General features: G+C 37.0%; 1 protein-coding gene across 22 annotated transcripts in view; it reads right to left on the minus strand.

The window, feature by feature from the left end:
* DRC9 (dynein regulatory complex subunit 9) overlaps nucleotides 1-15,213 on the minus strand; it is a 50,546-nt gene that overhangs the window by 23,519 nt on the left and 11,814 nt on the right. For 9 of the 22 annotated variants that reach the window (XM_081571651.1, XM_081571650.1, XM_081571646.1 and 6 more), the window contains 4 exons: nucleotides 14,613-14,679; nucleotides 12,390-12,660; nucleotides 8,256-8,479; nucleotides 6,092-6,220 (listed from right to left, as the gene is read on the minus strand). In XM_081571651.1, the coding sequence (XP_081427777.1) occupies nucleotides 6,092-6,220; nucleotides 8,256-8,479; nucleotides 12,390-12,660; nucleotides 14,613-14,620 (632 nt within the window). In that variant the 5' untranslated portion in view covers nucleotides 14,621-14,679. Of the gene's footprint in view, nucleotides 1-6,091; nucleotides 6,221-8,255; nucleotides 8,480-12,389; nucleotides 12,661-14,102; nucleotides 14,680-15,213 lie in introns of all 22 variants that reach the window. The other 13 variants (XM_081571658.1, XM_081571657.1, XM_081571655.1 and 10 more) reach the window with 4 other exon arrangements.

Genomic DNA, 15,213 nt, shown 5'->3' on the forward strand with positions numbered 1-15,213 from the left:
TCATATCAGACAAAATAGACCTTAAAATAAAGAAGATTACAAGAGATAGGGAAGGATGCTACATAATGATCAAGGGATCAATCCAAGAGAAGGACATAACAATTGTAAACATCTATGCATCCAACATAGGAGCACCTCAATATCTAAGACAAATACTAACAGACATAAAAGGAGAAATTGATAGTAACATAATAATAAGTAGGAGATTTTAACACCCCACTGACACCAATGGACAGATCATCAAAACAAAAAACACAAACCTTAAATGATACATTAGATGAGATGGATCTTATTGATATCTTCAGGACATTCCATCCAAATGCAGAAGAATACACCTTCTGCTCAAGTGCACATGGAACATTTTCCAGGATAGACCACATCTTGGGTCACAAATCAAACCTGAGCAAATTTAAGAAAACTGAAATCATATCAAGCATCTTTTCCAACCACAATGCTATGAGACTAGAAATCAATTACAAGAAAAAAAGTGTAAGACACACAAAAACATGGAGACTAAACAACACACTTCTAAATAACTAACAGGTTACTGAAGAGATCAAAAGGGAAATCAAAAAATTTCTAGAAACAAATGATAATGAAAACACAATTCAAAACCTATGGGATGCAGCAAAAGCGGTTCTAAGAGGGAAGTTTATAGCAATACAATCCTACCTCAAGAAACAAGAAAAACATCGAATAGACAACCTAACTGTACACCAAAAACAACTGGGAAAAGAAAAAAAAAACAAAATTAGTAGAAGGAAATAAATCATAAAGACCTGAGCAGAAATAAATGAAAAAGAAATGAAAGAAACAATAGTAAAGATTAATAAAACTAAAAGCTGGTTCTTTGAGAAGATGAACAAAATTGACAAACCTTTAGCCAGACTCATCAAGAAAAAAAGAGAGAAGAATCAAATCAACAAAATTAGAAATGAAAAAGGAGAAGTTACATCAGGCAATGCAGAAATACAAAGGATTATAAGAGACTATTACGAACAACTATGGCAATAAAATGGGTAACCTGGAAGAAATGGACAGATTCTTAGAAAAGTTCAGTCTGCCAAGACTGAACCAGGAAGAAATAGAAATTATGAACAACCCAATTACAAACACTGAAATTGAAGCTGTGATCAAAAATCTCCCAAAAGACAAAAGCCCAGGACCAGATGGCTTCACAGGAGAATTCTATCAAATTTAGAGAAGAGGTCCCATCACTTCATGGGAAATAGATGGGGAAACAGTGGAAACAGTGTCACGCTTTATTTTTTTGGGCTCCAAAATCACTGCAGATGGTGATTGCAGCCATGAAATTAAAAGATGCTTACTCCTTGGAAGAAAAGTTATGACCAATCTAGATAGCATATTAAAAGGCAGAGACATTACTTTGCCAACAAAGGTCCATCTAGTCAAGGTTATGGTTTTTCTAGTGGTCATGTATGTATGTGAGAGTCGGATGGTGAAGAAAGCTGAGTGCCAGAGAATTGATGCTTTTGAACTGTGGTATCGGAGAAGACTCTTGAGAGTCACTTGGACTGTAAGAAGATCCAACAAGTCCATCCTAAAGGAGATCAGTCCTGGGTGTTCATTGGAAAGACTGATGTTGAAGCTGAAACTCCAGTACTTTGACCACCTCATGCAAAGAGCTGACTCATTGGAAAAGACCCTGATGCTGGGAAGGATTGGGGGCAGGAGGAGAAGGGGACGACAGAGGATGAGATGGCTGGATGGCATCACTGACTCGATGGACATGGGTTTGGGTAAACTCCGGGAGTTGGTGATGGACAGGGAGGCCTGGTGTGCTGCGATTCATGGGGTGGCAAAGAGTCAGACACAACTGAGCGACTGAACTGAACTGAATGTCTATCCTTCTAAAACTCTTTCAAAATATTGCAGAGGAAGGAACACTTCCAAACTCATTCTACGAGGCCACAATCACCCTGTTACCAAAACCAGACAAAGACAAACCAAAAAAAGAAAACTACAGGCCAGTATCACTGATGAACATAGATGCAAAAATCCTCAACAAAATTTTAGCAAACAGAATTCAGCAACACATCAAAAAGCTCATACACCATGATCAAGTTGGGTTTATTCCAGAGATACAAGGATTCTTCAATATACTCAAATCAATCAATGTGATACACCATATTAACAAATTGAAAGATAAAAATTATATGATAATCTCAATAGATGCAAAAAAAGCCTTTGACAAAATTCAGCACCCATTTATGATTAAAACTCTTTAAAAAATGGGCATAGAAGAAACCTACCTCAACATAGTAAAGGCCCTAAATAATAAGCCTACAGCAAACATTATTCTCGATGGTGAAAAACTAAAAGCATTCCCCCTAAGATCAGGAACGAGACTAAGGTGTCCACTTTCACCACTATTATTGAACATAGTTCTGGAAGTGCTAGCTACAAGCAATCAGAGAAGAAAAAGAAATAAAAGGAATCCAGATTGGAAAAGAAGAAGTAAAGCTCTCACTGTTTGCAGATTACATGACGCTGTACATAGAAAACCCTAAAGACAGCATCAGAAAATTACTAGAGCTAATCAGTGAACTTAGAAAAGTTGCAGGATACAAAATCAACATACAGAAATCACTTGCAATTCTATATATTAACAATGAAAAATCAGAAAGAGAAATTAAGGAATCAATCCCATTCATCATTGCAACAAAAAGAATTAAATATCTAGGAATAAACCTACCTAAGGAGACAAAAGAACTGTACACATAATATTATGACACCAATAAAAGAAATCAAAGATGACATAAACAGATGGAGAGATATTCCATGTTCCTGGGTAGGGAGAATCAATATTGTAAAAATGACTATACTGCCAAACGCAATCTACAGATTCAATGCAATCCCTATCAAATTACCAATGGCATTTTTCACAGAACTAGAACAAAAGATACACAAAAGAGCCTGAATAGCTAAAGCAGTCTTGAGAAAGAAGCATGGAGCTGGAGGAATCAACCTTCCTGACTTCAGATAATACTACAAAGCTACAGTCATCAAGACAGTATGGTACTGGCACAAAAACAGAAATATAGACCAATGGAACAAGATAGAAAGCCCAGAAATAAACCTATGCACCTATGGGTACCTTATTTTTGACATAGGAGGCAAGAATATACCATGGGGAAAAGACAGCCTCTTCAATAAATGGTGCTGAGAAAACTGGACAGCTACATGTAAAATAATGAAATTAGAACACTTCCTAACACCATACACAAAGATAAACTCAAAATGGATTAAAGACCTAAATGTAAGACCAGCAGCTATAAAACTCTTAGAGGAAAACATAGGCAGAACACTTGATGACATAAATCAAAGCAAGATTCTCTATGATCCACCGCCTAGAGTAATGGAAATAAAAGCTAAAGTAAACAAGTGGTACCTGATTAAACTTAAAAGCTTTTGCACAGCAAAGGAAACTATAAGCAAGGTGAAAAGACAACCCTCAGAATGGGAGAAAATAATAGCAAATGAAACAACTGACAAAGGATTAACTTCCAAAATATACAAGCAGCTCATACAAGTCAATCCCAGAAAAACAAACCACCCAATCAAAAAGTGGGAAAAAGACCTAAAAGGACATTTCTCCAAAGAAGATATACAGATGGCTAACAAACACATGAAAAGATGCTCAACATCATTCATTATTAGAGAAATGCAAATCAAAGATACAATAAGATATCACCTCACACCAGTCAGAATGGCCCTCATCAAAAAGTCTACAAACAATAAATGCTGGAGAGTGTATGGAGAAAAGGAAATGCTCCTGCACTGTTGGTGGGAATGTAAATTGATACAGCCACTATGGAAGACGGCATGGAGATTCCTTAAAAAACTAGGAATAAAACCACCATATGACCGAGCAGTCTTACTCCTAGGTATATATCCTGAGGAAACTAAAATTGAAAGAGACACATGTATCCCATTGTTCATTGCAGCACTATTTACAATAGCTAGAACATGAAAGTAACCTAGATGTCCATTGACAGATGAATGGATAAAGAAGTTGTGGTACATAGATACTATGGAATTTACTCAGCCATAAAAAGGAACACATTTGAGTCAGTTCTAATGAGGTGGATGAACCTAGAACCTATATGCAGAGTGAAGTGAATCAGAAAGAGAAAGATAAATACCATCTTCTAACGCATATATACAGAATCTAGAAAAATGGTACTGAAGAATTTATTTACAGGGCAACAGTGGAGAAACAGACATAGAGAATAGACTTATGGACATGTGGAGAGGGGAGGAGAGGGTGAGATGTATGGAAAGAATAACATGGAAACTTACATTACCATATGTAAAATAGATAGCTAACGGGAATTTGCTGTATGGCTCAGGAAACTCAAACAGGGGCTCTGTATCAACCTAGAGGGGTGGGATGGGGAGGGAGATGGGAGGGAGTTTCAAAAGGGAGGGGATATATGTATACCTATGGCTGATTCATGTTGAGATTTGACAGAAAACAGCAAAATTCTATAAAGCAATTATCCTTCAATAAAAAATAAATTAATTAAAAAAAAGACAGTGATTTTAGTAAACCAGAAGAGGATTCTCTGGCTTATCAGTGTTGTATCTAAAATTGATGCTGCTGAGAACAACCTAAGAAGAGGAGGAACAGGAAGAGGAAAAAGAAGAATCTTTCCTATTCTGAGCGCCTCTTAAAACCTAATGACATAATCTCTGTCATCATTCCTGTTTTACAAATGAAGAAAATGCACATAGAGAGTTGAGGTAACTTGCTGCGGAGGACCTGAGAACGTGCCCCACAGACTTCCAAGTACAGGCAATGTAAGCAAAGAAGGGTCCAAGCTCTCGGCTCTGAACTCCTCCACTGTGTGTGCTCTGAGGCCATCCTTCCCACAGACTGCTCCCAGCCAAGTTTTGAGGGTGGCAGGGATAAGGCCATCCCTTCCTGGGAGACTCTGGACTTTTCTGATGCTTGACTTTGGCTCAAGGACTCCCTGATGACCTTGCCAAATCATCCTTAGATTGCAGGGTGGTCTCATCCACCCAACCTTCCCTCTCCTTCACTTAGGGTGAGTCTAGCATTGAGTCCAAAGGCTCCCTCCCCATTTTCTCTCACATAAGGGTTTCCCTGACAAAAATCTTTACATTAATAATCTTATCTTGGCATCTGTCTCTAAGAAGATACAGACTTACACACTTGCCATAGTCACACAAGTAGTAAATGGCAGAGCAGAATTCAAACTCAGTACTGTCTGAATGAGAATTTAACTATTTTATGTTGTTTCCGCTTGCCCTAAGAAACAGAATTCTGCCATCTCCAGCAATCCCATTATTTAGGTTTAAAATAAAATAACAGAACAATACAACAAAAAACAAAATAATACCTATCTTAGCTTGAGTTGCTATAATAAAAATATCATAGATTGGAAGGCTTATAAACAGAGAAATTCATTTCTCACAGTTCTGGAGGCTATTAAGTGCAAGATCCAGGTGCTATCCAATTCAGTGTCTGGTGAGAACCTGCCACCTGGTTCAAAAATGACCATTTTCATTTGTATCTACATGACAGAAGAGGAAGGCAGCTCTCCTGGGTCTTGTTTATAAGGGCACTAATCCCACTGATGAGGGCTCCATCCTTAAGACCTACTCATTGACCAAAGAAGTCCAACCTCCTAAAACCACCACTCTGGAGGTTAGGATTTCAAAAATTGAAGTTAGAGGGGCACAAACATTCAGTCTATAGCAACAACAATAACAACAACAAAAAAACACTTATCATTAAGTAGCATCTAGAGAAATCCTGCTAACTAGAATCTTGAGATTGTCATTGCCAAAATAAACCATAGATTATGCACTACCCATCTGTAGCACATATATTGTAGTACATAAATTATAGATACAGATAACTGAAGTCCAGAAATTGAGCTATTGTTCCAGCAGAACTCCAAATAGATCCCAACTTTCTGACTTCTAGTTATCTCCCCTTGAAAGCAAAAACTTGATTTGCTTCAGAAATCTAAGACTTCCAGTAAGAGTTTTATAGCACTTTAAAATGCAACAAAGCAAATAAACCTAAAGTTACTCTCACCTGGAAATGATATCATAGAAATGCATTTTGCTTTCCCTCTCTTTGCCCAAAGCTTTCAGGAGATTGGTGAAAGTGCCCTCTTCTTGCAACTCCTCCATAGTTTCTGTAATTATATCACTGAAAAATTGCCTGTAAGGAGAAACAAAAAAGATGAAACAGTAAGATATATTTCCCCACATTCACAAAGGGCTACAGAAATCACACAAGTTAAGACCCAGAAGGACCATCATAACTAAACTGGAATTATTCTTGGAAGGCAGAAATAGTTTAGTATTAGAAAATCTACTAATGGAAATCATCACATTAATAAGGAGAAAAGGAGAAAAAAGCCAAATGATCATCACATCATTTAAAAACAAACAACTCTTAGCAAAAAAGAGAAACTTCTTAACCAGAAAAAGTTTACATACTGAAGACTAATGGACTTGGAATGTACAGCATGATATTGTGTATACAACATTTAAGAACATGTAAAACTATGAACGTGAAAGTGAAAGTTAGTCACTCAGTCATGTCCCACTCTTTGTGACCCCACGGACTATAGCCCACCAGGCTCCTCTATCCATGGAATTCTCCAGGCAAGAATACTGGAGTGGGTTGCCATTTTCCTTCTCCAGGGAATCTTCCTGACCCAGGGATCGAACCCAGGTCTCCCACATTGCAGGCAGACTCTTTACCATCTGAGCCACCTACATGTATCGTTTAAATAAAATACTTACATACCTAATAAAAGTATCACAACATATACAAGAGAACAATAAACAACAAATTCAGAAGAAATATTTGGGGGAAGGGTGAGGAGACTAGAATCAGAGGCTTCAATTGTACCTGACATATTTTATTTGAAAAAAAAACTCTTAAAGCTATCATGTAAAATGTTAAGATTTGGTGGTTATATACATAAGGATTAATAATTTTATTCTTCACATTTTTATGCATTGTTCAAATATTTCATAACTTTGAAAAAGTTAAATCATTTAAAAATTTTTGTATAAAGAGCTAATACGACACATTTTAGAGATGAGTGAATCCAGACTCAGGAAGATTAAATGCCTTCCTTGCCCGAGTTCACAGAGCTAGTTTGAAAAAGAGCTAGAACTATTTAATTCAGATTCTTGACTCCTAGTCCATTGAGTATTCTCTCCTAGGTAGAGAATTTTAAATACTACTATTTAATATTTTGGTATAGAATCAGCAAGAAGTATACTTACTGTTTTACATAATTATTACCAACAGTTCACACAAAGAATTCTATAACTATATTAAGAAAATAAATACAATGAAATCACATCAATTGAAAAACTATGATCCCACACACTGAGAATAAAAGGACATTAACTAGCAACTTATAAACAGGACATGATCTTTCAGGGATGCAAATGTGAAACCAGATTATTTCTAACAAGAGATGATACCCTTCTGGTGAGGGTCTAAAGCAGGGGTCAGCAAGTTTTTCTGTAATTGGACAAGTAGTAAATGTTTTTGGTTTTGCAGGACATAAACTCCCTTTTGAAACTACTCAACTCTGTGGTTATCCCATGAAAGCAGTCATAGACAATATATAAAATGGGAGATGCTGTATTCCAATAAAATTTATTTTCAAAAACAGACTACAGGCTGGATTTGGCTAATGGTTCTGGGTAAGTGCTATAAATCCTTACTTACCAAAAATTATTATCATAAGGTTATACTTTCTTTTAAACGTAACAGGATTCTTTGTCAGCAAGCCAGTTGACAATGAAAAACTGAGCAATAAGACAATGGAAATTGAGACTGCTTAAGAAATCCTCAGGATTAAAACAGTTTAAAATTTGACTACTTTGACAATATCTATCTCTTACTAAAGAATAAAGCGTCACAATAGCCACCAATCTCTGCCAAGCACTTGGCTGATACCTCCCTGCAAAGTTGTTATCATTATTCTCATTTTTAAAAACTGTAAACAAAGGCTCAATAACTTGCCCAACCATATGGCCACCATATTAATACTATCAATTGTACCACACTTCCTCCTAGACAGACTTTGGCTAATTCTATTATCTGTAGTCATTTCCATATAATGACCAATCCATTAAGAGAAGAGAACAGTCAGCCACCCCTGTACTCACTCTTCATCCGTCTAGAAATACATTATCACATTTCCAAATATGTTCTCCTTCCTTACCTATCAATCTGAATTTTCTTCAGTGTCTCTGTATTCATTATGGTCTGCCTTGTGGGTTTTTTGAAGATAAGATCTTGCACTTTGTTAAACTGGCCTCCTTGTCTGATTTCCGGCAACTTGGATTCTTCTTTATGTACCAATGGACTGGATATTTTTGAGGGTTTTGATGCCAGTGGAACTTTTTCTGAGCTTCTTCTTTCTGAATGCATTTCTTTGTTATTCTTCTAAAAACAATAAATGATGTTTCACGTTAAGACAGATTTTTAAAACAAAAAGAAACAATGCTATATGAGGGCCTCTTCCTACATTTTAAACCTCTTGTAATATCAGTACCAGGAAATTATCCTCTTCTTCAGCCACATCAAACTACATGCTCTGCTGTTTTATGTCTTCCTGCCTTTAGACAACATTCCCACTCTCCGTCATTCCCCAACTGGTAAACTTTAAGACTATGACCAAAGATACAGTTCTCTGCGAAACATCTCTATTAGCAGACATTTACCATTTGTAATTATTTGTATAAATAACTCCATTAAATTATAAATTCCATGAGGAGAGGGACAGTGTCTTACAGATCTTGGTGCACCTCAAATTCTTTTTGGAACAAGATGATATTAAATAAATGCAGCCATCTTTATAATCCCATTGTTTAGAACAATGTCCAGGGTACAGCAAAGACTCAAATGTTCACTGAACACATGAATCTGAAATATAGTCATCCCTTGGTAACTGTGGAGGGTTGGTCTGATCCACTACCACACCCTCGCCCCACCCTTCAAGGAGACCAAACTCCACAGATCCTGAAGTCCCTTATGTAAAATGGCATAGTATTTGTATATAACCTGTATACATCCTCTCATATACTTTAAATCATCTCTAGATGACTCATAATACTAAAACAATGTAAATACTATGTATATAGCTGCCAGCACACAGCAAATTCAAGTTATGCTTTTGGGAGCATACTGGAATTTTTTTCTGAATATTTTTGATCCATGGTTGCTTGAATCTACAGATGTGGAACCCACAGATATGGAGGGCCCACTGTATAAAGAATTAAAAGAGAATCATACCAAAGAGTAGGGAGCCGATAGTATATTTAGTGGTGTGGTATAGATTTTGAAGTTCATGTGGGGAAAAACCAAAAAAATTTATTTTTCAGACCCAAACTTGAATAGTAAGAGGTAAGCATTACCATCTTTCAATTGGGACAGGATACAACTTTCAACTGGGACAGGATACATCTTTCAATTGATGATTTCTATTTAATCTGTGGCTAAAACCTTGAGCCAATGGGAAACCAGAAAACATAGTGGTTATGCAGTTTATATGGGACTCTGAAACCAGACTTCCTTGTTTAAATCCTGGCCCTGTTACTAAACCACATTGACTTTAGACAACTATTTACTATCTCTATGCCTCCATTTTCCCATTGATAAATTAGGGATAATAATAGTACTTGCCATCCTGCAGTTATTGATGAAAGAAAAAAAGGAAGGAGAAAAAGAAAGAAAAAGGGCATTTAGAACACTACACAGAACCATGTAAGTTCAGCATTTGATATGATTACTTAAATTCTTGTGCTGATTCTATGCATAGAAGAGTTTTATTTGCATAAAAGCCTAGGTCTTCCTTAGCTAAACTTCAATTAGATTAGTTAAAAAAAAACCTATCAATAAAGATTAGTAAACACAGACTCAACAGCATTTTTCCTTTATCAACAGCAAGCGAAATTCAGATCTGAGGAAAACATACATATGCAAGTACAAAACAAAATGCTGCCTTAAATAAGAATTAAATTTTAAAATACTCCCTTAAATTAAAATTGATATGACTGACTACAAAGACAACAGAAGCCATAGAATTCCAACAATTAAATTGAAACTTACCTATGCATAAAGAAAGCTTTAAGTATGTGGATGGTTATTACTCTAGATTTTCTAATCTAGGGAGGGAATGGGAAACTAAGACCTGGAAAGTTTGTTTTTTCTGATCGCCCTAACCATCATTCCTCTACCTTTGTGCTCAGGCATCTGGAAAAGGAAGCAAATGTGTCAAATGGCCTGACGGACAGATTATTAGAAATAAATATGAGTTTTTAGATGAGAACTTAAAGGAACTAGCTAAATATTCTGGTCCATTCACCTCCTTGTACGGGAGGTTATTAGATCCTAAGGGAAAAAATAAGAACAGTATTCCTGCAAGGGACCCCTTTCAAAGTTCAGTTCAATTACTCCCACTTCTGGTAGAACGTAGTACATTAGTATGTTTTTCATCATTCCATTCCATGATTCTTTAGCTATAAAAATGGTTGTGGAAGAGGGATAATGCTAACTAAACTTTCATCCCAGTGTTGTTACTGTAAAGCTCAACAACGTGAAGCTTTTGAAGAAAGAAAACATCCACATTAGTACTAAAGTTTTTAAATATTTATCTTATGCAGGGCAATGGTACTGTAAAAATTTATGAGTTAGAACTATAATACTATAAAATGAAAAATTATTTTAAGAGTCACATTTTTAAGTTATATAACTAACATATTCTGAAAGGGGCTTTTAAGCTCTATTAATCAGAATAAGAGTACAAACCTTTACTATTTATATTTCTATAAAATCATAAGCAGGGCCTCTCTCTGTTAAGTCAGAAAATTTTGTGGGTGAAGATCATAAACCAGAATAAAACTGGAGAAGTTTTGTTCTTTTATTTACTAGAATGGTGACCACTACTGAATGTTGTTTATAAATTTGTGTTTTTCTTTCTCTCTTGAGTTTCTATGATGAAAAATTACCCTTTTTAAAGCCTGACAGTAAATATCATTGAGAAAACTTTATCTTGTTAACTGAAGATAGTTAGTGAGGTTAATGTCTCTTCTGTACTATCTGTTAACAAACAATTGAAGAATTAGACTCATTTTAAGTGCAGTGAAAGGTTTAGTTCTTGGGTTTCCAGATGTCTTCACTTTTCATAAATTAATAAGGAAACTAATTTCTTGTAAAATTCCTATAATACCCATTAATGTTTTGAAACCACCCTAAAACTCACAGAATGTTAGTATTAGAAGGGCTCATTTAGTTAAAACTCCACCACAATTCATAAATGAGAAAACTAAGACTGAGAAAGTGAAATTAATTGCTTATTGCACAATTCAACCATAATGATCCTGTAACTTCAAATCCACTTTTAAAACGCTAATAAAAGTTTTGTGAATCCAGTTTATACATATAGCAGTAGTAATAATAATAATTATAAAATTGTAAGGGGCATTTAAAGGGAAATTTAATTTTCTAGTCACAGTAAATATGGACTTCTTTTCTATTAGACATGAAAATTAATTTACCCTCTCATTTTCATAGCAAGTTGCATTTATCACATAATCACAAATAATATATTCTGTACAAATTACATAATTTTGTGAAACTTAATAAATATGTATTTGTACTTAAAAATTGTTTATGGTTTAAGGGCTTAAGAATTTATAAAAGATTTTGCTCACTACCAAGTTGAGTTTTTTGATAACTCAGTGGTGCTTTGAGGGAGGAATCCATAACATCATTGAAAATGTAATGGCTAATGCAATAATGTGGCTGGCTATTCAGAAAAGCAGATCGCAACATATTTGGCAATGACAAAGTCATTTTAGATGAGAGCAATGTTGACAGGGTCCACCTGAATTTCCTCCCCCTGGTGTTCAGTTAGCTTTTGTGCTGTTGTGCTTAATTGCTCAGTCTGACTCTTTGCGACCCCATGGACTGAAGCCTGCCAGGCTCCTCTGTCCATGGGGATTCTCTAGGCAAGAATACTGGAGTGGGTTGCCAGATGACAAATACCAATACAAGACAAATAAGACAACACAATTATTTATCTCCTCAGTATATATATTGTATTTATACTGACTTATCTATAGACTTTTTAGAATAACACCAATATATCAGGAGAAAAGGATATTTTATGAGATGTACCTTGAGCTATGTCTGTTTCACTCCATTAATTGAGAGTACATATCTCAGATAATTACTGTAGCCCTTTACCTGACTAGAAGGTGCTATTTCCCAAGTTAAATTGAATGGCATAGGTACTGAAAATGATGGAGAAATAAAGAGAAAGCAAAAATTAAGTAATAGTGAATGTATATACCATGTTAACGCTTTGTCTTTTTTCATACTGAACTGGCATGATATAGTTTAGAATGGAGAGCTGGTCTGTGGTGTCCTCCAGAACTGCAGAGATCCTCAGCACGTCTAGAATGGAGAGTGGCATCGTGATTTCTGGGCTGATTTCTATGACTGCTTCTTTGACTGTTTCTTCCATTTCTTCTACAGCAGTATTTGGTGGTTCTCCTGTCACTGACACCATCACTTCAGAAGGCCAAGCTTCTGGAGGAAGATTTGAGGCTTCCAGTTGACCTCTAAAGAAAGAACGGAGGAAAAAATAAGTCATCCATCAAATGTTTAAAAATTACTTAAATCCAAAAACACAGGCAGCATGTAGATGGGTTCTTGTAAAGTCCATTTTGCCATATACTCAAGAGAATGAACAAAAGTACTTTGCAGATGATTCTGCTTAATAACCCCCAGTAACATTCTGACCTCCCAAAGAAAAGCAACTTACTTTTTATTAAAGATGTGTAGCCCCCACTATTTGACTATGCTTAAGCAATTTGAATTTGAGCCAAATAAACTTTTTTCCTAGCAACATTTTCAGATGCTAACCAAAATTGTCTTGTGGTTATGTTAATTGAAAGCTCAGCCTCTCTGTACACCGGGTGCCAAATCAAATCCTGGAGACAGAGTTTGGGGTGGAGAAAAGGATAGCTAGCTTTAATGCTTTGCCAGGCAAAGAGGAATCTACAACTATGTTCTGTCTCAAAAAACCAAGAGTCCCAACCCTAGAGAATTTCATGAGGGTCAAAGGTGGGGTCTCTAGCAAGATTAGAGTGTGGGCAGAGCTTGCACTTCCTTAATCTCATTTTAGGTGGTGGGTCTTCTAATCTTGATGAGCTTCTCTGGTCCCTTTCACCTTGCCTCTGGTGATTTTTGGCTTCTTCTCCCTTGATTGGGCTTCTCTGATAGCTTAGTTGGTAAAGAATCCACCTGCAATGAGGGAGACCTGGGTTCCATCCCTGATTTGGGAAGGTCCCCTGGAGAAGGGATAGGCTACCGACTCCAGTACTCTTGGACTTCCCTTGTGGGTCAGCTGGTAAAGAATCCACCTGCAATGTGGGAGACCTGGGTTCCATCCCTGGTTTGGGAAGGTCCCCTGGAGAAGGGAAAGGCTACCCACTCCAGTATTCTGGCCTGGAGAATTCCATGGACTGTATAGTCCATGGGGTTGCAAAGAGCAGGACATGACTGGGCGACTTTTCATTTTCACTTTCCCTGGATTAGCTTCCCAGGTGGCTCTAGTGGTAAAGAACCCACCTGCCAATGCAGGAGACATAAGAGGTGCTGGTTTGATCCCTGGGTAGGGAAGATCCCCTGGAAAAGGAAATGGCACCCCACTCCAGTATTCTTGCCTGGAGAACCCCCATGGCCAGAGGAGCCTGGCGAGCTACAGTCCATGGGGTCACGAAGAGTCAGACATGACTGAAGTGACTTAGCACATACACCCTTGATTAGCAACTGTTCAAATCTGCCCTTTGGAACTCACGGAAAGTTATAATGCTGGAGTCTTGCCTACAAGAAATGGGAGACAGAAAGGCCTCCATGCCTGGGAGCCCTACAGGGCCCTGCTCCGTGTCAGTTAGCAAAACGTGGAATGTAGTAGCCATTCTCCAAGGTGGCCCATACGAGTCTCACCTTCTTGTATTCATGCCCTTCTGTGGTCTTCCCCACACTGAATAGGACTAACCTATATAACCAACAGGATATTGTGGCTTCCAAAGCTAGATGATTTTGAGGCATTAAAGTTTCTCTATCATTTTCTCAAATCTCTCACTCTGTGGGAATCCAGATGCCTTGTCATGAGGATTCTTCAGAAGCCCTGTGAAAAGTCTCATGAGAGTGAGGGCCTCTTGACAAAAGACAGCATCAACTTGCCAACTGTGTAAATGAGCCATTTTGGAGTGGATCCCCTAGCTCCAGTCAAGTCTTCAGATGACTGCAGCCCTGACCAACTTCGACTTATAAGAACCCCCAAAACAGAACCATCCCACTAAGCTGCTCCTCAATTCTTGACCCATATAACCAAGCTACTCCCAAATTCCTGACCTTCAGAAACTGTGTGAAATAATAAACATTTATATTTTAAGTCACTAAGTTTTGGAGTAATTTGTTACACAGCTAGGGTAAATCATACACAGAAATTTAATATAAGTCATTTCATATATATATGTATAATAAATTGGAATTTGGAACATACTCTTCCATTCTTCTTGAGTTAGTTTTAATTTCCTTGGTACATTATAATCTCATGAAAATGCAATCACCTAAAGTGGGAAAAAACATTGAGATTAGTTTAAGGGGGTGTTGAATGACATTTATTTCTATACCCTCCCACTAAGAGAAAAAGAAGTACAAGAGCTGTGGCTTATCCCCTCTAGTTATGCAGAGCAGTCTCAGGAGATGGAAGAAACACTGCCATCAAATGGCACAGGTCTGTTCTGTAGCCAGCTTAATTATTGGCAGATAAATGCAATCTTCGTGTTTCTTAAGGTAAATTAATGCCAATGTAGGGCTTCCCTGGTGGCTCAGCAGTAAACTATCTGACAGCACTGCGGAGATATGAGTTTGATCTCTGGGTCAGAAAGATCCCCTACAGAAGGAAATGGCAACACAATCCAGAATTCTTGCCTGAGATATCCCATGGACAGAGGAGCCTGGTAGGCTACAGTCCATGTGGACACGACTTAGTGACTCAACCACCACCACCAATGTCCAATATGTCTTTTGTATGTTTTTTAATTATATTCTGAGTATTAACTGGTAATTTTCATATACAACAGATTTATTTTTCTGTTATT

Source organism: Giraffa tippelskirchi, chromosome 2 (assembly GCF_054371585.1).
Source record: "Giraffa tippelskirchi isolate mGirTip1 chromosome 2, T2T-mGirTip1v1.2.pri, whole genome shotgun sequence".
Classification (NCBI taxonomy): Eukaryota; Metazoa; Chordata; class Mammalia; order Artiodactyla; family Giraffidae; genus Giraffa; species Giraffa tippelskirchi.